Genomic DNA, 26,450 nt, shown 5'->3' on the forward strand with positions numbered 1-26,450 from the left:
TGCTTCATAACTGACCTTTTAGTGTCACATCATTTTCTTTTCTTTTCCCCTCATTTATGTTATAAAATTAAAGTCTAATTCATTAGCAGAGGTGTTCATAGAGTGTGGGCAAAAATTTAAAAAACACATGTTTTATCTTTAATTGCAGTATTATGGCCACTAGCTTGATTTGTTTTATCATATCCCATGAATACCTTTGTTCATTAGCCATGCATATGTCTTTGAATTCATAATTAAAATACTGTATTTTACTTTTTGAATTTTGAATGCTATTGAATGCCATTACTGTTATTGCTCTGAGCACTTTGAACCTACTTTATTCCTTAAGTTAAGCAAACAGCAAAAACAAAGTACAAGAACTATTAGTAATGAAGCATTCCTGGAAATGCATTTGCCTTTTTTAAAGGAAGAAATAAAAATATTAAAATTAGCAGTATGAATTGATTTGCCAGCTGAAAATGCGATTTAAGAATGTATTTTCTAAATTGAGAGAAATGAAAAAATTTCAAGTCAAAGTAGCAGAAGCCTGCATCCTGGAGGTTCGCTAAATGAAGTTACTAGCCCTGCAGTGTAATGAGTCAATCTGTCTTCAGAAGGGTCTTGTTTGGTAACCAGAGTGAATATAATTCACTGGAAGAGTATTGATTACACTGACATCCTGACTGGGCAGCAGGTTAATTGAGAAAATGTAGGCAATACAATTCTCCAAAGTGGCATTAAAAGATCTATTTAGCGGACACATAATATACAATCCGTCTCATTTAAGTGTTGAATCGTGTTATCATTTGAGATAGTGAGAAACTTTTGCAATAATAACAATAATGTTAATAATACAGATAGTCCTCAACTAACAACAGTTTGTTTAGTGACTGTTCAAAGTTACAACATCACTGGAAAATGTGACTTATGGCCGTTTTTCACAGTCATTGACCTTTCCAGCATCCCCATGATCATGTGATCAAAATTCAGACGCTTGGCAACTGGGTCATATGTATGACTGTTGCTGTGTCCCAGGATCATGTGATCACTTTTTGCGAACTCCTATCAAGCAAAGTCAGTGGAGAAGCAGTGCAGTGATTCACTTAACAACTGGGGCAAGAAAGGTCGTAAAATGGGGCAAACCTCACTTAAATGTCTCACTTAACAGAAATTTGCGGCTCAATTGCGGTCGTAAATCGAGGACTACATGGCACTTTATTTCTGCTGGGTGACACTGTGTGTGTGTGTGTGTGTGTGTGTGTGTGTGTGTGTGTGTGTGTGTGTGTGTGTGAATCCGACACAAATGAGCTCTCATCTCATTCTTGTTTCTATCTAGTCCTGTTCGGAGGCAAACTTAGAATCCCCAGGATGCGAAACCGACCAGGTTCTCTTACACGAAAGACACACCCAGGCTGCCTCGACCGCCATACCCACCCACGCTCCGCGATTGCCCATTGCAAACAAGCTTCCCACTCGCGTCGCGTTAAGCTAGTTTCCTGCACACTCAGCTTTCCCTCCACCTTCAAGGTCTGAAAATACAAACCCTTTCTTTTACACACGCATTTCCACCTTCCATAAATGCCGACGCCGCGTGCGTTTTGTGTGTGTGTGTGTGTGTGTGTGTGAGAGAGAGAGAGAGAGAGAGAGAATGAGAGCTGCGTGGTTATGTAGCAGAGGAAGACGCACAACAGCACCACAGTGTATTATTCTCCGCCCGCATTTGGAGGCGGGAGCGAGACCAGAGAGGCGGGAGCGGCCGCCTGGGATATTTTCAGCTCCCATTCCAACCTCTTCCCCCACCCCCACCCCCCGCGCCTCCCTGTGATGTAAGGTCTACAACAGGACTACACACCGCCCGGCGTCTTTTTGAACAGTCTGGGAGCAGGGAAGAAAGAGGGAGGCTCCCTCTCCGCCTCGGCCCCGGTCTCTCTGGCTCACCATTGGGCAATTACGTAAATGTCAGCTGCCTTCCCTTTCTTCCTCCTTCGGCCCCCTCCGCTCCGCCGAGTTATGCAATATCCAAGCGCATACATCTTCTTACTGTACCCCACACACACCGCTCCAACAGGGCGGAGAAAGTGTAAAAGGGAGGGAAGGGGAGGCGTGGTGGTGAGGGAGGGTGGGGGGGGGAGGGAAGCGGGCTTCGATTCAAGTCTGGTCCTGCCCTTGTCACTTCCCTGCGGGAGGCCTCCATTGGCTGCTCCCCGAGAAGCGCCGAGCTCTGATTGGCACCACGCAGCCGCCCGTCATTGCAAAGGCTGGCAGGAGAATTTGTGCGTTGTGAAGAGCGTACAGTATTGACCTACTAACACAGATCTCTCTCTAGCAGCGGCGGCGGCGGCGTTCGCGGAGTCGGCAAGAAGACCCAGTTACCGCTCCCTGACGTACTCGCTCGCTCGCTCGCGCTCCCTCCTCCTCCTCCTCCTCCACCTCACCCGGGAACTGCTTCTGACTGCTTCCAGCAGAGGCAGCGGCGCTCCCATTGATCAGGGGTCTTCCAGAAAGTCTCCCCTGAGCCTTTCCAGCTCCAGCGCCTGAGCACTGAGTCAGCCCGCTCGCCTCCCAAAGAGGCAACTTCTGAAGAACGCGGGCAGATGCCTGAAGGAGCTTCTGGAGTGACGGACAGGCTGTCCCACCGCGTTAAAGGAGATCGCTAAAATATAGATGTGCAGGTACTTACCTACCTACCTACCTACCTACCTATCACTAAAACCTTCTCTGGGAGTGCACTTACCGTATTTCCCTACGAGCCAGTCTTCTTATTTCATTGGGACACTTCGCGTCCTTAGACCTTCCAGCCTACCTCGGGCTGTACACGTGCCTGTCGTTATCTGTAAGGCAATGGCCAGCGCCGCTTTGTGCGCATCTGTCTCGATGGCTGTCGTACAACTTTTTTTTTTTTTTTTAAACAGCCTTTGGCATGCCAGCGCGGGACTTCGCCGCCTTTAAATGGTTGCATGCGTCCCTGGGTTCACGCTCTCCGACCTGGAGCGTGGCTTTCTGGCCCTGGGGGCTTTATCGCTTGTTCTTCCTCCGTGGCGGTCTTGTTGCGCAATGTAGCTCTTGTATGAGATAAATGGGTGGTTTGGAGGAGCGAAGAGGTTAGGCAAGCTTGAGGCCGGCTGATACTGAGCAATCCCGGCAGAGCTGGAGAAGAAGGCTCCTTGTTTGAATAGGGCTAGTGAAAGAATTGAATGCGAATGAATAGCAATTCGGCGATGTCGGGGATGGTAAGAAAAATGCCTCTCTGCAAAAGCTGCCTCTGTTTTATTGGACTTCTTTTCTAGGCGCACGTTTTAACTGTATGAATGTCTTAAACAGCCAGGGGGGGAGGTTGGTGCGACTTGTTATTTCATACATTGCATAATCCGTCCAGGGTGAACTATTGGCAAGCGCTAATATAGGGCGAGAACGTGCAGTGTTTGGAGAATTTTCGCTTAGCGCTGTGGAATTCTGAGTCTCGTTACACATTTCATCTCTTCTGGATGTTTTATAGTAAATGTGTTTAAGAAATGATACAGAAACTTTCAAGTAGGTGTCCACTGTGATCCTCGAGAATCCTTTTAAAAGAAAAGTCCTTACGTTCCAGAATTCAATTTAAAATAACTATAAAAGGAATATACACGTAACAAATTGTTCTCTTCCAGGCGCTTCTTTTTAAAGCTGCTGTGTGTATTTGCTGCCGTTTGCTCTCTGTTGGCAACTGGTTTTCAGGCAATGCCTGAATCTTTGATCGTTCCTGGAAACGTTGCATTATGTAACCACAAAATTTGCTGGCAGCGAGGTTGGGAAGCTAATTACGTGATTTTATAAACCTTCCCGCGAAGAAACTACAGCAATTCACCCAATTTTTTGTTTTTTTTTTAAAAGAAAGCGTTAAACTAAGAGATGTCCAAATTCTTTCCCCCCTACCCCATCCCCAAGTCCCGCCTCGCCCCTCTGGAAAAGTAGACCGGTGGTTAAATGGAGCGACAACTCGGCTTGTTGAATATGTGCCACGTCCCTTAAAATGAGAATTGCGCACGACTATATTTAGCTCCATCACATTGAAGCAATTGTAGCTTCCTGGGCTATTTCTGGTCTTTTCTCCAGAGCTGTGCAAATAGGCGTTCAAGGACATTTGCTCGCGTTTTGAACTCCACGCCTTCGGAGACGTTCTGATAAGGCTGGTATTTTTAGGAAGGCATCTCGCACAGACATCAAGTGGTTTGGTAGGTGTCGGTTTTCGTGCATGATCTCCCAGCCACCCACCCCCCGCCAACCCCCCCTGACAGAAACAGACCTATTAGGAGATCATTACGTGTTTCGGGAAAAGTGAGTGTCTCGTATCTCATTGCCCCCTGCAGCTTGTATTGAAGAAACGAGACCGTGCTGACATGGGAGATGAGGGGGCAGCCGTTAGCTTCAGCCTCCTGTGATCTATGTCACTTGGTCAGAAGCCTGCCGTGCAAAGCGCAACGTAAGATGCTCTCGCACAATCTCCCTCCAGTTTTTCCTTGGCGGCGGTGGGGGGGGTGGGAGGGTTCCCGACTTTTTGCAACGATTACACTGAAAACGGCCCATTCTTTACGAACCCTGAAATGTTCTGAGGGCGGGGGCGTGGAATCAAATGTTAACAACCTTTTTAAATGTTCCTGCTGGCTCTTCTAGCGCGCGCGCGAGTTAAGGGGACGAGGAGGCGTCGCCGACATTCACAAGCTTTCTCTCCGGTTTTTTAAAACGAGGCTGCTCTGGTCATTCGTGTCCGCTCTGGCCTCGCCATGCGGGCTACTGAAGAAAGGAGGAGTGGCGCGGCGCTGGACTGGGGCCTCTTCCTGGGTGCCGGAAAGGGTGCCCGGGCGAGCGTCCCCGGGGCGGAGGGCGACGGCGGCGACTGGAGAGGGAGCCGGAGGACTCGCAGCAGCCCATAGGCGTTGGTTGTTATGACTGGGCGAGAAGCGCGCGCTGGAAGGGGCTGGCTGGAGGGCGCTGCCTCGGCGCCTCGCATTCCTTTGTTCTGCGGAGGGGGCGGGGGGGCGGGAAAGGCGGCAGGCAGCGCTCCAGCGAGGGGAAGGCGGGGAGGGGGAGAGGAGAGCGCAAGCCCGGCTGGCTCGGGCAGGAGTAAATAAAGCAGGATAGCAGTTGTTTTGTACTGACGGAGCGAGAGGAGAACAAGCTGGCCGGAGGGAGGGATGCGTCTCCAGTCACGTAGTGTGTGTACTCGCGCTGTTCAACGCGGGGATGGGAGGCAGGGCGGGAGAGGGCGGGCGGAGAGCTCCTCCCTGCCTCTCTCTCCCGGCTCTTTCTTGCCTTGGAAATGGAACTGGGTTAAGCCAGCCGAGAGCGCGCGCTTTCCCTCCCCAGCCGGCCTGAGGGACCCTGTCCCTTTGTGCCTAGCTTGCCGGAATGTCGCCCAGGCACTCAGCCGACTTGCCTCAAGTCCAATACATTTGGAAATCTTCACGTTTGGAGAAGTTTGTGGAAATAATTTGGGTGAAGGGTGGGCCGGGCTACGTCTTTTTCGATGAGGCGAAGCAGGGATTAATAAAGCCTGGGATATCCATTGCCTGGTCAGTGATGAAAAGATAGTACAACTGACGTTTCCAAAATAGAATAAATCACCACCAACCTTAGTTACTTGTTCTGTCCTTTCCAGGTGCAGGCTGTACAAACATGCTAGGATTATTTTTCTTTTGTTAATCATGAGTTAATTGTTGCCTTCCTCCTAATATTATCTACAAGGAAAATAAGGTTTGCCAGCTACAGTAGTTTATTTTTGTTCAGAAGTAGATCAAGCTATTTTATACATCAGTTTCTTCTTGCCAAAATTTGTGGGATCACAAGTCCTATTTGCTGGATGGTGATGCTACACTCCAGGAAATTTGGATTAGCTATCATTCTGCTAATCAGATTTCCTGGATCATCTTATATGGGTTTCTGGCAATTTTTTAACATTGAATTTTCCAGTTTTCCAAGATCTTGTTAGTGCTGCTATGGTAGATATTGCATATTCCAGAAAGGGAGTTATTTGTCTTTGATATGTTTTAGCTGATCCACTGATCATTGGAATTGAGAAGGTATCTTCACATGTACACTTGATTGTACAAGTGTGAGTCAATCTAGATATAATGTTAATTAAGCTTTTAGGGCAAACTTTTTCAATGTTTTGGAATTGTAAAAATGTAGATTTCTCAGTATTGTGGTTAATGTTTGTATATAAATTGTTCAAAGAATTGCTGTCTCTCCAATTGTTCCTATCTGCCCTACTTGATCTGGCATGCTCTGTGGGCACTGTTGGCTAGGAAATGTCAGCTGGCAGGGCCCAGAGGGAGAACCTTTTCTGCATGGCACATGCCCTTTGGAACATCATTCCCCAAGACTTGTTCTAGCCCTGTTAGTCTTTCATAAGGCCTGAAAACTTGACTTTGTGACCAGGCCTGCGGCTCTGGGCATGGGTTAGAGCCCATCTCTTGGTTGTGTGAATGATTAGTTAGATTATGCTATGTTTTCTATTTTTGATTTTTGTTATATTGTAGATTTTATGTATTTTGTTTTATAGTACACTGCCTAAAGTCACATAAAAGTGAGATTGGTCGCTATATAAATCATGTAAACAAAAATATAGTAGAATAAACTCTCATATAGGTTGGACTTCAAATATGTACAAAAATATAGAACTTTCACAGTTATTTATTTATTTTTATTTTGTTTTATTTTGAATTTGTATACCGCCCTTCTCCCTGAGGACTCAGGGCGGTGAACAGCCAAGTAAAAACATCAAATACAAATATTAAAATACAGCTAAAAGATATAAATAAATTTGGCCCCATTAATTAAAAACGATAAACAAAACAATTAAAAACACTTAAAAAATTAGGCCAGCCTGGCTTGCTGGAAAAAGAAAGTTTTAAGGGCACGGCGGAAGGCACTGAGGGTCATGGATTCTCCTTATCTCTGGGGGCAACTGATTCCAGAGGGTAGGTGCCCCCACAGAGAAGGCCCTCCCCCTGGGGGTCACCAGCCTGCACTGTTTGGCTGATGGCACCCCGAGGAGCCCTCTCTGTGGGAGCACACGGGTCGATGGGTTTCCTTCTCTTGGAGCAAGAAAGCTTTGGCTTATAATTAATGCTCATGGGCTCTTACAAAAGCAGTTCAGAAAAAAATACCATGACCTTAAATAAAGAGAGCTTAGGGCCCAAATGTGCCATAAATACTTTGGGTGGAGGGAGAGCACATGAGCAATTCTTTTCGATCTGTATAGACTTGGACAGATAAATGGCAGTACACATCCTAATCACTGCTTTTTGAACATTTTCCAATCATAGGAATTCATCATAATATTTATTTTTCATTTATTTTTTGTTTCCACTGAGATAATAGGTACAAAATTATAGTTCTCTCTTTATTACGTAATTTAGAATCAACCCAAAGGAATATCAGATGGAATTGGTCATCCTACTGTACTATCACTTGAGAAAATATGTATAGACAAATCTTAATCATTGACCTATCTAGCACTATGGGTCATGCTTATCAAATAGGTTATGCAGTTAAATATACTTCTTAGTCATAACTGACTGCATAATCCTACATACATCTACATGAAGTAAACCCCACTACTGCCTAAAATGGTTAGCAGATGGCAATTGTAGTCCCACATATGGAGAGGAAAAAATAAATGCTATTGTACTGCATTGAGTCAGCAAAATCAGTTGGCTGACTTGGTGATTGACATGGTTTGTTTGGGACAATGTATAAAGTGTATGGTAGTGTAGCAACATAACATAAGATTAAATAGCAAATTGAACTAAAGGACTTTGGATTTGAAAGTTTAAAGTGAGAATAATTACACTGAAGTTGAATGTGAAGAATGTGTCCATGTATTTTGTAGAGAGATTAAATCAATTAAGCCCCATAGAAAATTTATTTAATTAAAATAGTTCAACACCATATTTCATAATGTCAGATTTTAGGCATTAAAATAAATATAACTCTCCAATACAAAACAAAACAGAAACAGGGAGATATATCATTAAAACATAAAAACCTAGCAGTGCAAGTTATAAAAATAGTTGCATTACACTAGTTTCATCTTTAGTAAAATAATTTCTTTCAAGTTTAAATCATAATTTAAAATACTGATACAATTGATTTACTGATATGCATAAGCATCATGGTATTTCTGAGGATTTGTTCAATATGCTTAACTATATTTAAGTCAATGGGGTTTACTCAGACTATTTAGCTTTATTTTACATTTGTATTCTACAATAATGAATTTCTGAAACAATTCATGAACTAGTTATAGTCCTGTTATCTACTTCTGTAACACTATACACACGCGCACACACCTCTTTGATATTAGCTAGAAATATTGATGTAGAACTTAATGGTAGCACATATATTTCAATCTTCTACAACCTGTTGCCTTTCAAATGCATTATATTGCAAATATTATAACTCTCAATCAAAGTGGCTGTAATAATGGGAAGTATACCACAATACATTTGGAGGAATATTGAGAACACATTATGTTGGGGAAAGGTTTGACTAATTCTTTAACATCTTTTTCTCTGAGCTGAAAAGCATACAAAGTTTTAACTTCTTTTCCTTTATAGAACAAAGCTATTGTTTACTGTTGCTGAGAATCTCAAGATTCCTACCAATTCTATTAAAGAATTAATCAGAATATATCTGAACCCACTTCTCTATTTCAGGGGTTCTGCTGCTAGTCTGAAGTTCTGTCTCTTTTAAAAAATGAACTTATAATTACTGGTACATTTGGTTATTTATTTATTTATTTATTTATTTATTTAGCGTATGGTTGGTGACACACATTATTAAAACACTTCATTTTTACAGGTTAAAAACAATTAAAACAATAAAAAAGCAGTAAGAAAACCTAAAAGGAAAACAGAAATAACATTTCAAAGTTTAATGTCGAGTTTGGAGATCAGTTTGGGAGCTTCAGCCCCAACTCTCCGATGTGCAGCCCTCGGGCTTTGCTACTCTGCAGCGGAATACTGTGCACCTGTATGGATAAACAGCTCACATACAGGACTTATTGATGTTCAACTTAACCATACGATGAGGCTAATTACTGGGTGCATAAAATCTACACCTAGTTACTGGTTACCAGTTCTTAGTCACATACTCCCCCCGCACTTACGACAACAAGAAGCTCTCATTCGGGAGTATAGTAAGATTCCTTTCTACCCATACATGGATACATTCCTGATCTCTTAAGATGCCGATTAAAGTCAAGAAATCCACCAATCTTGACAGCGCGTAAGTTGATGGCCGATCATCAGAAAACCACACAAAAGTGGATGGAGGCGTGGAATAGCTGTTCCCCCCAAGATGTCTCCGAGCATATCAGTCCTAGTAGTATACCTCCAGGATTTAGCCTACCCCGACACGTATGGGTGACATATAATAGAATTAGAACAACTCATGGGGTGTATGCTGACTCCCTGTATAAATGGGGAAAGACATCCTCAGTACAATGTGATTGCGGGGCCCCTCGACAGACTATCCAGCATATAGTGAGGGAATGCCCTAACAGAAGGTATCCAGGAGATTCTAGGGACTTCCTCTGCATAACAACCGTATATTTGGTTACAGCATCTGATCGGTGAAATTTGATTGTAAATATTTATTTTCCTCAAGGGATCAGTAGTTATAAAAATTAGGTGTAAATAAATAAAAACTATTATTTGCAAGCCTGAAACATTCTATTATATATTCTGCCCTGATAATTTTTTTTACATAGCACATGTGCGTAAGAAAATTACCAGGCAATAATGCATAACTGAAAGGAAAAACTTCAATCCCAGGTTAGAGAGCGACAAATTATTGTTCAAAGTGATAGTGAATTTCATAAGTTGACTAATTCATTAACAGCTTTCCCAATAGTTATTCTACCTTTTCAGTTTTAATTACTAAATGTTTTAACCATTTATTCTTCCAGGGATTGGTTTTTACAATTTTTATTTGTTCTTACAGATTCAGTTTTCTATTGGAATTTATTTTTTGAAGCAATAGTTTTTGTGTTTACTCTCTCCCTATGAGTAATGTGAGACTACTGTTGCTTTTTGCTGTTTATGTTGGGCTGTGGAGAAAAACAGTGCTAGCAGTTAATGTACAATCTGTACAAGATATCAATCACTTTCAGTTGCTTGTATCTTGAAACAAAACATATATCTTTCGTTTGTTGCAAACTGGGCTAATTCTGCTAAAGATTGTGCAAACTTCATTTATGCAATAATATCATTTTCCCGGATGGTACCTTGTTACATTATTTTCTTGATCTCTGGATATTATAACAACAGAGTGATGCAATATTCTGAACATAAAAATGCTTTGTTTTAGGGTTATTACATATTGTTAAGCAACAGATGTGACTCATAAGCACAACAGATTCTTGTAGATTATCTTGCTAGGATATACAACCTTTTATGAGAGACCAGCCCTGTGGGTTTATAGCAAAATTCAAAATGGTTTTCAATCAATTTAAACCTTGAGGGTTCCTTGGTGCTCTCTGAGCTCAGTTGTTTTCTTGCAGATATTTCATTACCAAACTAGGTAACGTCATCAGTATTAGAAAAATCAGAGATATCTGTGTGTAGGCACACTTCCACCAAGGAACAACTATTCTTGCACAAATGCCTAAGACAGGATATCCTACCTACCAGTGTCTGATACACATCTCCAATAAATTGCACAGAAAACTAGCATTGATAATATTATCTAGTTTGGTAGTGAAACGTGTACAAGAAAACAACTAAACTCAGAGAGTACCAAGGACCCTGCAGTTACAAATATTCTCTTCTATCAATTTAAATCTTGTTTGGCAGACACATTTGGCATGCTACGTGCTAGCTCATGAAATTATATTTATTCAAACTCAGAATATCTAAAAGACACACGCACACACACATACACATACATATGCTTTTTATAAGCATTAATATAAAGTCACAAATTTTCTTTTTCTAAACTGTTGTGGTATTGGTAATTGACCAAATTGACAATATATTTATGCTAATACTTAGCATAGCTATTATGTAACAGACAGTTGATCTGACCTTTATATACAGTTTTACAGTATTATTTAAATTAAAGGAGTTTTCATGCTAGAAGTTCATTGTAATTAAAACTGGAATACATTCTTACTTAATGTAGAGTTTTTAAAGTCTCTATAGCCTCAAGCTGCATAAGATTATTATTTCTGGAAATTTTAAGTAATAACCATATAGATGATGTTACTTTATCATTTTTTTCTCACTGTGATCTGTAATCAGACTTACTTTCCATATCTGGACAGAACTTTAATCTCTACCATGACAAAGAAAAGCAAGCATGCCAAAATGTGACTCATACTGCTGAGACTAATAATGTGTAAACTTTTGTGTGATTTCTGTTAGGATGTATGTCTCATCTATGCTAAAATAACTTTTAAATTGACTCGGACATGAATTCTTTTCATACAAGCTCAATCAGTTTCAGTCTATTTAAAAGCATGTACCATTAGAAAAAGTTTTTCATTTATTGTAAATAATTATTTGCTTTTTCAGAGCTACAAGTGTTATCTAAATTCATTGTTTCCCATAAATAGCAAACTGTATACAGTGTAGGATAGCATGGCTTCCTGAAGTTTTGTTTTAATGGCTTTCATTAGTAACTTTTGTGCGTTTTACTCTTATTATTCAGTATTGAATATTGTTAAATATGTTTTTCCCACTGTATTGTTATCACAAATTAACATCATTAATATGAAGAAATTAAGATTTTTGCTTAGAGACATTGCTGTTCTCACAAAAATTCATAAAGCTGATGTCTTGAAACTGGAAGATGCATTTTGTAGGTCATCCCAAATAGATCCAAATTAACTTTGACTAGAAATAATATTGAATCAGCCAGATTTACCACTTACCTTATTCCATTTTATAGTTCAGATCAGTAGATGATTGAAAAAATGCTGATTTGTGTTAGCAACAACCAAAATAGCCTTCAGAGGATTGCATTATTTTAAGTTGTAAAAAAGATATGCATTTTTTTTTGCGAGGTAATAAGTTGCTTTTACAGAGACAGGTGGCTTATATAGGTGTGATTAGTAAAATAAATAAAAAGTAGTAATAATAGAGCTTTTTGTTATAGGAAGTTCTCAAAAAAGAATTACCTTACAAGTATTTAAATTGAACAAAAAATAGACGCCTCAGTATGACAGGCTTGTCATAAACCATGTTTATGTGTTCAGTAAGGAAGACGTTCAGCTTTGTATATAGCAACACTGGGAGCAATGTAATTGTTTGAGTTATGCCAGATCTTGGAAGGTAAGCAAGTTGGGCCTGTTTAGTAATTGGGCTGAGAACTACTTGGAAATTCCAAAGCCACTAGTTAGACTGAGAATCTGGAAATGCATCCTGGAAAAATTACAGGCAAACTATTTTTGTAACAAGGCCAATAAAACTTCATACTTGCAGTCACCAAAGATCAAGTTCAACTCAAGAGCACCCTTACCATTTAATTAAGAGCGATTATCATTCACCAACTTGTATATATCATTTATTAGTACTTCTATAAATCATTTACCAGTTGGTACTTTTATGTAACCATAGAATCAACTGAAATTATGAAATAAATGTCTGATATAGTTTTGTAATCATAGTCTTGACAAATGTATTTAAACAAATCAAATACTCACTGTTAGTGTAATGTAATAAAATGTATTGATTGATCAGCTTCAGAACTCTTATTATCCTTTTGCCTATTCTTGGGATGAGGAGGCAAATAGAAAAATGTTTATTATTGAACATTTTATAAAATTTTGTAAAGGATATTTTATAAAATTCTATGTATAGTTAAATAATTATGAATATTGGAAAATAACAGAAAAACACTAAGATTTATACATGTGTAAAGTAAATAATATTATTTATTCTAACCCTAATTCCATAAATTATATAAAATTGCCTTTTAAGAAAATACTGAACTTTACATAGTGATGTATTTGTGTTCCTTTTCTTTTTCTTTTGTTTTTAAAGATCTGACATCTAATCCTTCTACATTCACTTTAGAATAATTATGATGGAGTTTTCTAAATTAATGCATAGCTTCTGTATGTATATAGTTAGCACAATCTTATACATTTCTACTCGGGGATTTTTTTTAAAAAAAAACCTGAATAGAATCTGTTCCTATATACAGAATTACAATATAAGCTGAAGATCTTTCAATTGAAGAAGAAGAAAAAATCAAAAGTGAACTTACTAACTTTAGCTGCCAGTGTAACATTGGCTGTGCCCAGTATTAATCAAGCATGCTACCATTCATACCAACAAGACTTTTCATTGTACTTATACAGTGGCTTAAATCCATGATGGAGGTTTATTCAACATTTCAAAGCAGATTGGAAAGGAATTATCTTGAAGGAGAAGATATCTTCAAGATATTTATCTTGAAGATAAATGCTGCTGATGCCATAGGGTAGACCGGTGAAATGACAACCTTCAGTCCAATCCCATTACTAAAACATAACTTTAATTGAATTAGGTGGTGCATACTCCCAGAAAACCTGGTTATTGAGTTGCAGCATTATAATTTGTGTTAGTTACTTTTGAGGAGAACTCTTAACAGTTAAGTAGTAGAATAGATTTTAGCTATCTATTTGAGTAAAACAGAAATAATGCACTGCAAAATTGCATGACACTTTTTAAAGACTGGAAATAGTTTTTTTTCCTCCTTGATAATGTAAGTTGTAGTAATTTTATTTCATAGCAGCCTAATTTATTTATATTCATATGATCGTCCATCTCACAAAAACATGGCTCTTCATCTTATAAATGTATGTATTTATTATAAAATTTATATAGTCACCCATCACATCAAAGAGTGGCACCACAATAGATAAAAACAAAAATATAAAAAGAGTAAATATAAAAGTCAGTAATAAATACAAACCACAGTTAAGAAAGAATTTTAAAAACTCTCCTCAACAGTGGAGCCATCTAGACAAGTCACCTTCAGAGCCACAGAACTGATAACATAACCAGATCTTGAGGGCCTTTCAGAACATCACAAGGAATTTTGACCTCCTCTGCCTCCAGCAGCACTCTGCTGGCCAAAAATGGGCCACGTGGAGGCCCCCGCGTGGCCCATTTTCAGCCTCCCTTGCTTCCAACAACACACTGCTGATCAAAAACAGGCCATGCAGAGGCCTCCCGAGACCCCCTTGTGGCCCATTTTTGGCTGCCTCTGCCGACCAAAAACGTGCAGCCCATTTTTGGCCGGCAGAGTGCTTCAGGAGGCCGAAAATGGGCTGGGGGGGCATGCGGCCGTTTTGGCTGGCAGAGGCACCGTGGGCCGGTCCTTTGATATTTCTAGGCCAGCCCCACAGGCCGGATTTAAGCACCCCGCAGGCTGGATCCAGCCCATGGGCTTGAGTTTGACACCCCTGCTCTATAGGCCCCAATGAAAGTTCATAGAGAACATATGGAAGATTGGGTATGGAAGAGAAAATTGTCTACTTTCCATCTATCCTTCCATCTTTTGTGAAGTCATAAAGTTGGGATTTCATTTCAGATTTATTTGAGATGAGAGTGGTATGTTTTCAATAGCAGATAATTGAAACAGTGGTAACTGGTAAAGGATGAGTAAAACTCCATTCTGGCAGGTGCAGTATTACAAACTAAGCCTTATCCCTTTTGTACATGTGCCAATATGGTACACACATACAATAGCGGCAAGGCTAGCATCACAATATTATACCTGCTCTTTTGCATTCTGACTCCCCTCTCCCCATGGATGCCTTGTCAACATTGAGTGATAATAAGATTAACATTTCATGTTTATTTTGGGTTTCCAATCAGCAATCTTTTATTTATAAAACAAGATATATAATTGTTTTGCTATCAAATAACTCATGGTAAGGGTAGGTCTGAAAGACATTAAAAATAAGACAGCAGAAAACAGTTGTATTGTTCATTTATTTTTTTGTTTAGATTTATATGCCGCCCTTTCTCCGAGAGGACTCAGGGCGGCTCACAACAATAAAACAGAAAAATAAAACAAAAACTCCGGGTCAAAAGTTACACATAAAATCCCTAAAATCAATTAAAATCCATTTAAAAAATCCCCATCAGTCCAGGACGGCCAGGCGAAATAGCCACGTTTTTAGTTTGTGGCAGAAAGAGCAAAGGTCGGGGGCCATCCGGAGCTCCAGAGGGAGCTGATTCCATAGGGTACGTGCGCCCACAGAGAAGGCCCGCTTCCTAGGGGTCGCCAGCCGACACTGTCTGGCCAACGGCACCCCAAGTAAGCCCTCTCTGTGGGAACGCACCGGGTGATGGGGAGCTGTTGCTGGCCGCAGAAGGTCCGCCAAATACCCTGGTCCTAAGCCATGTAGGGCTTTATAGGTAACGGAGGGCAACCGGTAACCAATGCAGGTTGCGCAGGAGGGGTGTAACATGAGAGTGTCGGGACACTCCCATCACTACCCGCGTGGCCGCATTCTGTACCAGCTGAAGTCTTTGAGTGGTCTTCAGGGGCAGCCCCATGTAGAGAGCGTTGCAGTAGTCAATCTTAGGGTTTGTTTAGGACAGTGATGGCTAACCTTTTTGCCATCACGTGCCAAAAGCAGGGGGAGCACTGAGAGGTCACCCACATGCGTGCCCACACCCATAATTCAATGCGACCCCCGCGCTCCCCCACCACTTTTAGCACGCAATGTCACAGTGGGCCCGGTAGGCCCGTTTTTCACCCTCCCCGGGCTTCAGAAGCTTTCTAGAAGCCTGGGAAGGACGAAAATGGCCTTCCCCATCCCCCCAGAGGCCGGAAACAGCCCATTTCCCAATTTCTGGTGGGACCGGAAGGCCCAATAATCAGCTGGCCGGCGCACGCATGCGTGCTGGAGCTGAGCTACGGAAACGCTCCCGTGCCCACTGATATGGTTCCGTGCGCCACCTGTGGCACCCGTGCCATAGATTCACCATCAGGGGCTTAGGGTTTTGGGTTTTTTTTGCTAATTTATATACTTGCCTGTGGACAGAAGTATTTTGATGCTTTCCTTCTCTATATAAATTTAATTTAACACAGCTATATAAATATATCCAGCAAGACATGTGATAGTCTACTATCTGGACTGAATAACTTGCAAGTTGTTGCCAAAGTATCTCAGTTGAGGCAGGGTTTTCTTAAGCTGTTTTAAGTCAAGCTGGCAAAAAAAGCATAGAAGAACATAAATGTTAAATGCAGACATGGCCATAATTTCATTTTACAGATAATCAACTGAGATTAACAGCAGAAACCTATATAGAAATCAGACCCATTACGTTTAAAATTGTTTATTCCCAAATAGGATCGCAACTCAAGTTTTGTTTTTTTAAAAAAAAATCAAACTCAGATTTAGATTCTGATTCAGAGCCAATAACCAAAACAGTTGATAACATGATTGTTTTAGGTATTTGCTTTATTCAGTGTCTATTATGCCTGGAGGCCGTACGGATCTGGATGGGGAGGAACAGGCTCAGGCTCAACCCATCCAAGACCGAGTGGCTGTGGTTTCCGACGTCCCGATATAGTCAGTTGACGCCATCACTGACTATTGGGGGCGAATCACTGGCCCCCACTGAGAGGGCTCGCAACTTGGGCGTCCTCCTGGATTCACGGCTGTCTTTAGAAGAGCACCTGACGGCCGTGACCGGGAGGATTTTTTATCAGGTTCGCCTGATTCGCCAGTTGCGTCCCTTTCTGGATCGGGACTCGTTACGCACGGTCACTCATGCCCTCATCACCTCCCGCCTGGACTATTGTAATGCTCTCTACATGGGGCTCCCCTTGAGGAGCACCCGGAGGCTCCAACTGGCGCAGAGTGCGGCCGCGCGGGTGGTAATGGGAGCGTCATGGCGCTCCCATGTGACACCTCTCCTGCGCCAGCTGCACTAGCTCCCGGTGGTCTTCCGGGTGCGCTTCAAGGTTTTGGTTACCACCTTCAAAGCGCTCCATGGCTTAGGACCTGGTTATCTACGGGACCGCCTACTACCACCAATAGCCTCCCACCGGCCAGTACGCTCTCATAGAGAGGGACTCCTCCGGGTGCCGTCAGCCAAACAGTGTCGGCTGGTGACCCCTAGGGGGAGAGCCTTCTCTGTGGGGGCACCTACCGTCTGGAATGAGCTCCCCCCAGAGATACGGAGGATTCCGGATCTGCGCACCTTCCGTCGCGCTGTGAAGACTTTTTTATTCCATCAAGCGGGCTTGGCCTAATCTCCTCCCTCTTTTAATATGTAAATTTTAATCTGTTTTTAAATTATTGGGGTGTTTTAATCTGTCTGGGCCAAAATGATTTAATTTGATTTTATCTGGTTTTAAATTTTGTGTATTTATGTATTTTATTGCTTGGCTGTTCACCGCCCTGAGTCCTTCGGGAGTAGGGCGGTATACAAATCAAATAAACTAACTAACTATTAAAATAGATGGATTGATCTAGAATGGTAGAAATTTAATTTTATTTTAAACGAGATTGTGATTTACTTATAGCTCTGATTCTAAATATAAATAATGTTTATGCCTAGGAACAATTCTTGAAACTTTTGTTTTTTATAAGTTGAGAACAATGAAAAATGTGTTGTAAAAGCTGAATAATTATTAATTCAAGTGTAAAAGTAATATAATTAAATATATGCATACAACATTGTCCTTCAACAGTAAAACTTGCTATTAAAAATACCAAGAATTCGACAAGCCCTTTAGCTGAAACTTGTTATGTTTAGAACTAACTACTGTATGTATGTAGTTTGCCCCATGACTGAGCATCCTGTATGCCTTACACGTTAATGACTAAAGGTTGCAAAGTTAATAGAAACATTCTAGGTATTTATCTGACAATGTTGGTCTTTTAACACTCTGATTGTTGTTTTAGAATAATATCTATTCTAGTCTATAAATCTTTAATTAGAAAGTAACAGAAAATATCATTGTGTGCTTTAGACTCAAGCTAGACAAAGAAAGCCAGGCAGTTTGATGATCAACTGCAGTTGTATCATTGCAAATTTATATTTGTTTATATTTCATACTTTTGAACAACCCTTCTCCCTCAGAGATTATATTATATCACAGTGGTAAATAATTGGTTTGACTAAAAATATGATGCCTCTGTTCATTTCAACAGTGAGGGTTAATGTAGTTAATGGCCAAACCAGGTAAATACAGCTTTTAGTCTTTTTGCATAGATTTAGTTGAATACTATCAACTCTGTTGTTTCATAGGCCTCCTTTTGTCCTTCTGCAAATGAATATCTGAGTTTCATTATTATGATGCAAACTCCAGGTGTAGAGGATAAAAATAGTAAATTGCATAACATTCCCCTTCATTGCCTCTTAACCAAAGATAATTTATCTTGAAGGCCCAGTCAGGCTGAATAGGAGTCTTTCAGAAATTGTGTTTTTGAAGACAACAGAAGCCGTATCATTTTTAAGTATGGAATAGTTAAAAAGTAGGGATGAAGCATTATGAACTTATTTGGTTTTCATGTTGCCCTTTTCAATATTAAACTAGTTGTTGCTGATTATTACATTGTTAAATGTAATGCTGTTAAATGCTGTAAACAATTTTTAGTAATTCATTGTATTTAAAAAGATATTTCAAGAAATGCAAGGTAGCATTTATAATTGGGTAATAAAAAGTTGGTTTGTTCTGGAAGGCATTTGGGGATTGACCATAGATTGAGTGTAGTTACTTTTATTTATTTTATTTATTTTATTATTAAAATTTATATGCCGCCCTTCTCCTGAAGGACTCAGGGCGGCTCACACAAATAAGACAACAACAATAACACCTAAAACCAATATGAAAATTAAAATCCCCAAAATTAAAACCTCGTAGTTGATCAGGGAGTTTGCTGGAACAGCCATGTCTTCAGGACAGTGCGGAAAGTGCGGAGATCGGGAGCCGTCCGGAGCTCGGTGGGTAACCCATTCCAGAGGGTCGGTGCGGTCACAGAGAATGCCCTCATCCTGGGGGTTGCCAGCCAACATTGTCTGGCCGACGGCACCCGGAAGAAGGCAGCTCTATGTGAATGCACTGGGCGGTGGGAGGCCGGTAGGAGGTGGTCCTGCAAGTTTCCTGGGCCCATGCCATGTAGGGTTTAACCTTGTTATCTAAGTTTTTAAATGTAGACTTTATTCTTATTTCTATCTTAATATCTGAACTACTCACAAGGTCAATGAGGATTGAGGTAGTAGATAAATTGCATAAATAAACAAACAACTGTGAAATTAACCATAGAAGAAATTATAGAATTTGAAATAAAGTAATTGATGGAATTACAGTTCACTAATTTATGTATATATACACACATATCATATTTTACAATTACATTATAAATAGCAGTAGTAAAAATTGACTTGATTTGCTGTTATCAACAGATGAAGTTCTAGCTGACATATAAACAAAGAAATTGAAAGAGATCCAAGGTTTGACTTTGATATTGTGCCATAGCAAACTATACAGTATAGACACGTATAAAGCTAATGGAATCTTGCAGTGTTTTAGTAGATTTTTAAATAGTAACTCTTTGTAAAGACACAATGTGAGAAAAAAAACCCACTTTAACTTTGTGGTTATTGTAAATATTGAATTTGTTACCAGAAGATTTATCTTATTTTAACCACAAGACTGCTTTTCATATTGTCAGAGGAAATGGTACTTTGTTTACCATTTCCTTCATTCAGTTCAATTTTATTCATTTACTGTAATAAAAAGGAACTTCAGTTTTTGAAAGAAGTGAAATACATGTTTCTTTATTAGCATAATGATTCTTATTAGATTGTGTTCATTCTAAATTACTAACTATTCCATACCTCTAGTGCTATGACATTGAATCATTATTTGCATTGGAATGGGATGAATAACAGGCCATAGGAGCCATGGTGATGCAGTGGATAGAGTGCAGTATGGCAGGCTACTTCTGCTGGCTGACTGCTGACTGCAATTTGGCAGTTCAAATCTCACCAGGCTCAAGGTTGACTCAGCCTTCCATCCTTCCGAGGTGGGTAAAATGAGGACCCAAATTGTTAGGAGCAATATGCTGACTCTGTAAACCACTTAGAGAAGGCTATAAAGCACTGTAAAGCAGTATATAAGTCTAAGTGCTATTGCTTTATTGAATGCTAAAAATACAGTATATATTGGTATATACTGTTGTCCTTGGAAGCACCACCAGCTAGGCTGTTGTGTATAATGCCTCACCCTCTCTGTTGAAATAGCTATACTTGCTGTTAATTTTCCAATGAACTAAGATTAGGATTTTGATGTTAGCCTATAAGGCTTTAAAAACATGAGGTCAGAGTGCTTCAACGAATTCATCCATATCAAGAATAACCAATGAGGAAAAAGGCCTATTCTGCCATGGCCTCAATTCTGTGAAATGCTGTATGTATAGTACTAAAGATAAAGCAAGCACCAACCTTATTTTTGTGTAAGTGATGCTGAAAACATGTTTAAACTTTGGTGTAATTGATATTGCTTTATTAATCAAGGATACTGGTGTTTCTGTTTTAATATAGCTTCATCCTTGTAGTGTTTTCTTCATCCTTGTAGTGCAACCGTTCAAAATTGCAACATAACCGACCCCAAGTATTTATGACACAGTCCTGAGGTTACAAATGTTGGAGCACTACGGCAGTCGTTCACTCTTAGAATGACCGCAGAAACACTGCAACATTCATCCTGCCTATTGCCCCCCTCCCCCCGATCTCCACAAGCAGGCATTTTGAAGATCTAGTGACCTGTCTCCTCTCCAGCCTCTCTGTTTCTTTGCCTGCTCTCAGCAAGCGGTTGTTGTGGTCCACCAGCAGCCTGCAGAGCTGGCAGCGGAGTCAGACAGTGAGGAGGCTGGGGAGGACAATGGGCCAGTCCTGGAGTTAGGGGAAGGCTCAGATGAGAGCTCTGCGTCGGAGGCAGAGATGGGGCCAGGGCCATCTGGGAGTGATGCGCAGACTCCGGAGCCTCCAGAGGTGGATAGCAGAGAGCAGAGGAACAGGAGGAGCCTGTTCCTAGTACGTACATGCGAAGAGCTGCCAGAAGACAAGAGCAGCTAAAGCAAAAAGGACAATTCGAGACTAAGGCCAGGAGATGATTGGTGCCTCCCAGAAGGCTTAAAAGAGCAGCAACGGCTCTTGGGATCTTTGTAGGAAAGCAATGTTGCTACATTTGTTTCTTGTCAGCATCTCTTGCTTCTGAACTTTTGCCAAGAAAAACAGGGTGCCAAAGTTAGACAAAGGTTGGTGATAAGGCCGAAGGACTGTTTATGAAGAATTTGTTTTGGATTTAATTTGGATTAAGCTGAGAATGAAGTAATTCTCAGCTGTTCTAATAAAATATGTTTGTTTAGGACTGATTGTGTCTGGTTATAACTACTTGGGCCTAGGTCACAACAGCGGTGAGAACAGAGGGAGAGCAGGACGAGTGGGCCCTGCCCGGATTGTTTGACTCACCGAACCTGTCTGCCACTTCTGGAATAGCAGGCAATCTCTGAGACTCCTCCAAAGGCTTCCAATCTTGGCACGGAAAAGCGTTTGCATGCCGATGGGAGGTTTGGGGCAGAAAAATCGCTTTGCTTCAAGCCTCCCGTTGGTGTCCAAACACTTTTCCTGCACAGACTGGAAGCTTCTGGGTGCCCTGATATCGTGGGACTTCAGACACCCATTCTCTGCAAAAGCGGATGGATGCCTGAAGTCGTGCAAGATCATGGCCCCCAGAAGTTTCCAGTCTTAGGGTGAAAAGTGTTTTGAGCACAGATGGAGGGCTTGGAAGCAGCAAAATTGTGTCCCACTTAACTGGCCCATTGGCACGCAAAGGAAGCTTCCATCTCCAGGTGAAAAGTGTTTGAGCTATATTGATGATCTAGCAGAAAATTGGGTAATTGGGTAAATTGGGTATCAGAAATTGGGTAATTTATAGCAATCATTTGCTAAAATGATTGAGAAAAGATTTAGCAATTACTAAAGAGAGAAATCAAGATGTAAGCAAACATAAGAGACATATGCCTGCATTTCCTAATTTCCTTGACTTTATAAAGCATTATTTATCACCTACTCCACTCGGTTAGAATTAATTAGAAAGCAACTACATCATTATTTCTGTGCTTCAAACATAGATCAATGAATTATCAGCAGTAAAATGTATATGTTTATTTTTTTCTAGAATAGTGTAAAATGAACACTCAAAGAGCCATTTGGACCTGTTTCCCACAGAAAAGAAAACACTGGGAGCCACAAAACCTTTCTCGTGCCTGACTATTTCTTGAGTGGCCACAAAACTAGTATATGTAATTGAATTAAACATCCTGTTTTCTTCTGAAACTTTTCTTTTCTTGGATTTATCCATGGTTGGCCTACTGTGGGTTGAAAAGCTCAATAAATCATGTGCCGGCGGGTGTCGCACATTGGTGGTTGTGACATATTTTGAGTGTCAGGGAGCCGCAGCAGAGAGGTGAAAGAGCCACATGAGGCTCCAGAGCCGCAGTTTGCTGACCCCTGGTTTATATGATAAAATGTATATGACTGCTTTATATGACTACTGCTGTTATGGAGTAATAAATTAAATTTATTGTGGCTACCACTCCAAAGAATTTATAGCGGCTGGCCACAAAGGTCAGCTGGACAATGGTCAGCCAGGGATGGCTAGGAGGGAAGCAGGTAGGCTATGTTGCCTAATGGTGGCATGGTCCTCACCTAATGACTGCAACCAGACTACTGGAACTGCTGTTGCTCAGTGATGTATTCAGATATTTCACCTAACGAGCGCTTTGCTTAGTGATGGCAATTTCAGACCTAATTTGGGTTATGGAAGGACCATCTAAAATTTTATTAGTTTGACGGATAACTCAGAAGTATACTGAATCAATCATTGGTGAACCCAGTGTTTGCTTTGAGGTTTGCTTTTGCCAGAAATCAGAACTAAATGCTGTTTCTTGGCAAAAAGATCATAAACTGTGGGCGTGGGCGGGATGGCCATTGGAAATGTTTTTGAGGTACGGCATTTTGGAAGCAGTAGAACACAGCTTCCAAAATCTGCAGGGTTTGAAAATTTGTGCCTGCTCTTTCTATTCATGTCAAACAGAAATGTTCCTGAAATCCTCCAGAATGGAGTGAGTTGTAGCATCTGGACAGAAAATGTTGCCCACTCTGCTTAATATATACGTGTGTAGATATGTTTGATTTTAATTCCTTCTGAGAAATGCAAGCAGTATGTCTCCTTGGTATTGATGGTTTATTGGATTTCTAAAAATTGTTCAACACAATAAATATATTTATGGTTCTATTTATATATTTAGACAAGTAGATTTCATTTAGTTGTAGGAATAATGATTAAGCTAGTTTGTTAGGTAGATGCTGTTTGTGTTTATTAATGAGGTTTTAACGATGTCTTTCAATTAGTTGTGTTTTTAAACATGTAGTTATTAATAGCTGATCTGCACTCTATGTACATGACAGATCATGTAATGTGTAAGGCACTATCTGTAAATAGGGATGGGATGGGGGAGGGGAGGGTTTTTAGATAGTGGGTTTTTAATGTTGTAAGCTACTTGGAGTCACCATGTATGAGTTGGGCAGCCCTATACATTTGCCTAATCAGTAAATGAATACAAAGCTCTGGTCAGCACATTGCCAGTTTATGTTAGGGATCACTTTACTAAAATAATTCTCTTTTATAAAATGTAAATGATGTAAAAATACCAAGAGAGGACTTCCTCAAGATTTTGTCACTGTGAGAAGCAAAAGGGACATGATCGGAAGGAAGACCTTCTCTTTAGTTGCTTCAATATAAGGGGGATCTGTGAGTTTAGGTGGGTGGGTGTTAAAAAAGTCAAGGTGGTAGATCCAACTGTGTAGTCAAAGAGCTGCCCTTTATATGTGCATTAAGCACACACAAAAAATTATTAAAAAAAGCTGCCCTGAGAAGACTTTCCTTTTTAAGCAGGCATTTAAGTTTTTAGTGACTGGGCAGAATTTTTTTTAGCTACCGGTATGTTATGTTGGTCTGAGGGTATTGTGGTTTTTACTGGATTGTGTACTTATGCATTATAGTTAGCCACTGAATCAGTTTATGAGGGAGCGTAAATATTGTGTAAATGATAAATAAAGGATAAATGCATAATACAATTAAAAGTGTTGCAAATGCTTTCTTTTTTAAAAAAAGAGAGAGACTGAAAATTAGTAACTAAACAATTATTATTCTTTTATATGCCACAGATTTTTAAAGAAGCTTCTCAGATGGATCAGCTCAGAGGAACATTTCACCAAGATGCCTGAGACTATGGAAAAAACAGAATAATACTTATGGAATTAAAATCACTGTATATATCTAATTATTCTAGTTCTACAAAAGGCCCTGAAAGGTTACTTTATCATATTATTTACATATTTACTGAAACTTGTTTCTGATGCAGCTAAGAAAAATGCAGTCCATTAAAACAGAACAGGCATCTGCTGATACAAGTGGCAACATGGACAAAATTATGGCTCTTAATTCTACACTGACTGATGTATCGGATGACTTAGCTACTGGTGATGAAATGTTACTTGCAGAAGGAGCTGTTACAAAAAACAAGGCTTCAGCATGCAGGAGAAAGCGGGAATTCATTCCAGATGAAAAGAAAGATGCTATGTACTGGGAAAAACGGCGTAAAAATAATGAAGCTGCCAAAAGGTCTAGGGAAAAACGGCGACTGAACGATCTTGTCTTGGAGAACAAGCTAATTGCACTGGGAGAAGAAAATGCCACTTTAAAAGCTGAGTTACTTTCACTGAAGTTAAAGTTTGGTTTAATAAGCTCTTCTGCATATGCCCAAGAGATTCAGAAGCTCAACAATTCAACAGTTGTTTATTTTCAAGAATACCAGAATTCCAAATCAAGTATTAACACTTTCATTGATGAACATGAGCCAACTATTGTAAGCAGTAGTTGCATATCTGTCATTAAGCACTCACCACAAAGCTCTTTATCTGATGTATCTGAAGTGTCATCAATAGAGCACACTCAAGCAAGCCCCACACAAAACAATAGCAGAAATACTGATAATAAATTCCAACTCATAAAGCAAGAACCTATGGAATTAGAAAACTATACAAGAGATTCACGGGATGAAAGAGGGTCCTTTACAACTTCAATATATCCAGGCTTCATTGGAAGCCATTTTAATGGCTATTCACATTCCCCTCCACTGTTGCAAGCAAACAGGTCCTCCAGCAATTCTCCAAGGACTTCAGAAACTGATGAGGGTGTTGTGGGAAAGTCATCAGATGGAGAAGATGAGCAGCAGGTTCCTAAAGGTCCAATCCATTCTCCTGTTGAACTTAAAAATACTAATGCCATAGTTAAAGTTCCAGAGGTAAGCTCTTCTGCACTTCCTCATAAACTGAGAATTAAGGCAAAGGCCATGCAAATCAAAGTGGAAATGTTGGATAATGAATATGATGCCACACAAAAACGACTGTCACCTATTGATATGTCATCTAAAAGACATTTTGAACTTGAAAAGAATAATGCACAAAATTTAACACACAATACTCACACTCCTTTCTCAATTCAAGTGACTAATATCCAAGACTGGTCTCTGAAACCAGAACACTGGCACCATCAAAAAGAACTCACTGAAAAAACTCAGAGTGACTGCAAAACCACAGGGCTTGATGTTAAAGACAATTCCTACAAAGTCTCTGAGACAGAAAACTTGTACTTGAAACGGGGCATAGCAAATTTGTCTGCAGAGGTTGCTTCCCTTAAGAGACTTATAACTACACAACACATCTCTGCTTCAGACTCTAGCTAAATGACTACTGAGTAATTATTATTTTAAAGGATGTCATTTGCAGTAGGTTGGTATGTTTTGTATTACGCTGAATTTTCACTGGACTTGGAATGTCATTTCACTGTAATGTTCACATAATGTCTGATGGATGATGTCTTTTTGTGCACAGATGACTGTGGAGATGAGATTGTCAAGATCACTAGCCTCGTGTATGGTGAAGATGCCTGTGTACATGCTGTATATATAGTGAACATTATTTTTCTGTCATTCTGTTACTATAAAGTGTGGAAGTTGCCAGTTCCAATAAAAAATTGGTGACAAGCACAAACTGTAAACTGTCAAATCACTTTCAATCAGGATTTTTTTTTTAAGTTCACCACAGTCATGTCTGGAGACATATCTCAATTTTCTTACAATATTTTCATTATAGGGTGTCATTCCTTTCCCCATCACTTCTTATCCTTGTTTTGCATGCCAAGTTGCATGTAAAAAAAAAAAACAGGTGCTGAGAGACAATTGGTAATTAGATATGAGAATATCTAATGGACAAATCAGAAAACAAAATCACTTAGGAAAGAAAATAATTTTTTTCTGACTTATGCCCCTTGCATTTTAGACTAATATGGTGCATTAATATTTATTTTATTATGGCTGTCCATTTCATAATACTTAAAAGCAA

At 40.2% G+C, this 26,450-nt stretch overlaps 1 protein-coding gene and 1 long non-coding RNA gene across 6 annotated transcripts in view; one reads left to right on the top strand and one right to left on the bottom strand.

The window, feature by feature from the left end:
* LOC148115119 (uncharacterized) overlaps nucleotides 1-2,845 on the bottom strand; it is a 93,695-nt gene extending 90,850 nt beyond the window's left edge. The window contains exon 1 of the long non-coding RNA XR_015732205.1: nucleotides 2,714-2,845. This is a non-coding gene — a long non-coding RNA (uncharacterized LOC148115119). The remainder of the gene's footprint in view (nucleotides 1-2,713) is intronic.
* On the top strand, nucleotides 1,843-26,099 carry NFIL3 (nuclear factor, interleukin 3 regulated). Of its 5 annotated transcripts, none has more exons than XM_034410018.3 (2): nucleotides 1,843-2,651; nucleotides 24,213-26,099. In XM_034410018.3, exon 2 carries the CDS (start codon nucleotides 24,404-24,406, stop codon nucleotides 25,790-25,792), a length of 1,389 nt encoding a protein of 462 aa, XP_034265909.1. In that variant the 5' UTR covers nucleotides 1,843-2,651; nucleotides 24,213-24,403; the 3' UTR covers nucleotides 25,793-26,099. The 5 variants fall into 5 exon arrangements, with proteins under 5 accessions (XP_034265909.1, XP_034265913.1, XP_034265914.1 ...); XM_034410022.3 differs by lacking the exon at nucleotides 1,843-2,651 and adding an exon at nucleotides 2,929-3,209; XM_034410023.3 differs by lacking the exon at nucleotides 1,843-2,651 and adding an exon at nucleotides 3,830-4,190.
* Nucleotides 26,100-26,450: the final 351 nt, after the last annotated feature.

Source organism: Pantherophis guttatus, chromosome 2, assembly GCF_059756535.1.
Source record: "Pantherophis guttatus breed Tessera chromosome 2, ASM5975653v1, whole genome shotgun sequence".
Lineage (NCBI taxonomy): Eukaryota > Metazoa > Chordata > Lepidosauria > Squamata > Colubridae > Pantherophis > Pantherophis guttatus.

Bases quoted from the DNA above. Each gene is read 5' to 3' on its own strand.
- NFIL3 (XM_034410018.3), top strand. From the start codon at position 24,404: ATGCAGCTAAGAAAAATGCAGTCCATTAAAACAGAACAGGCATCTGCT.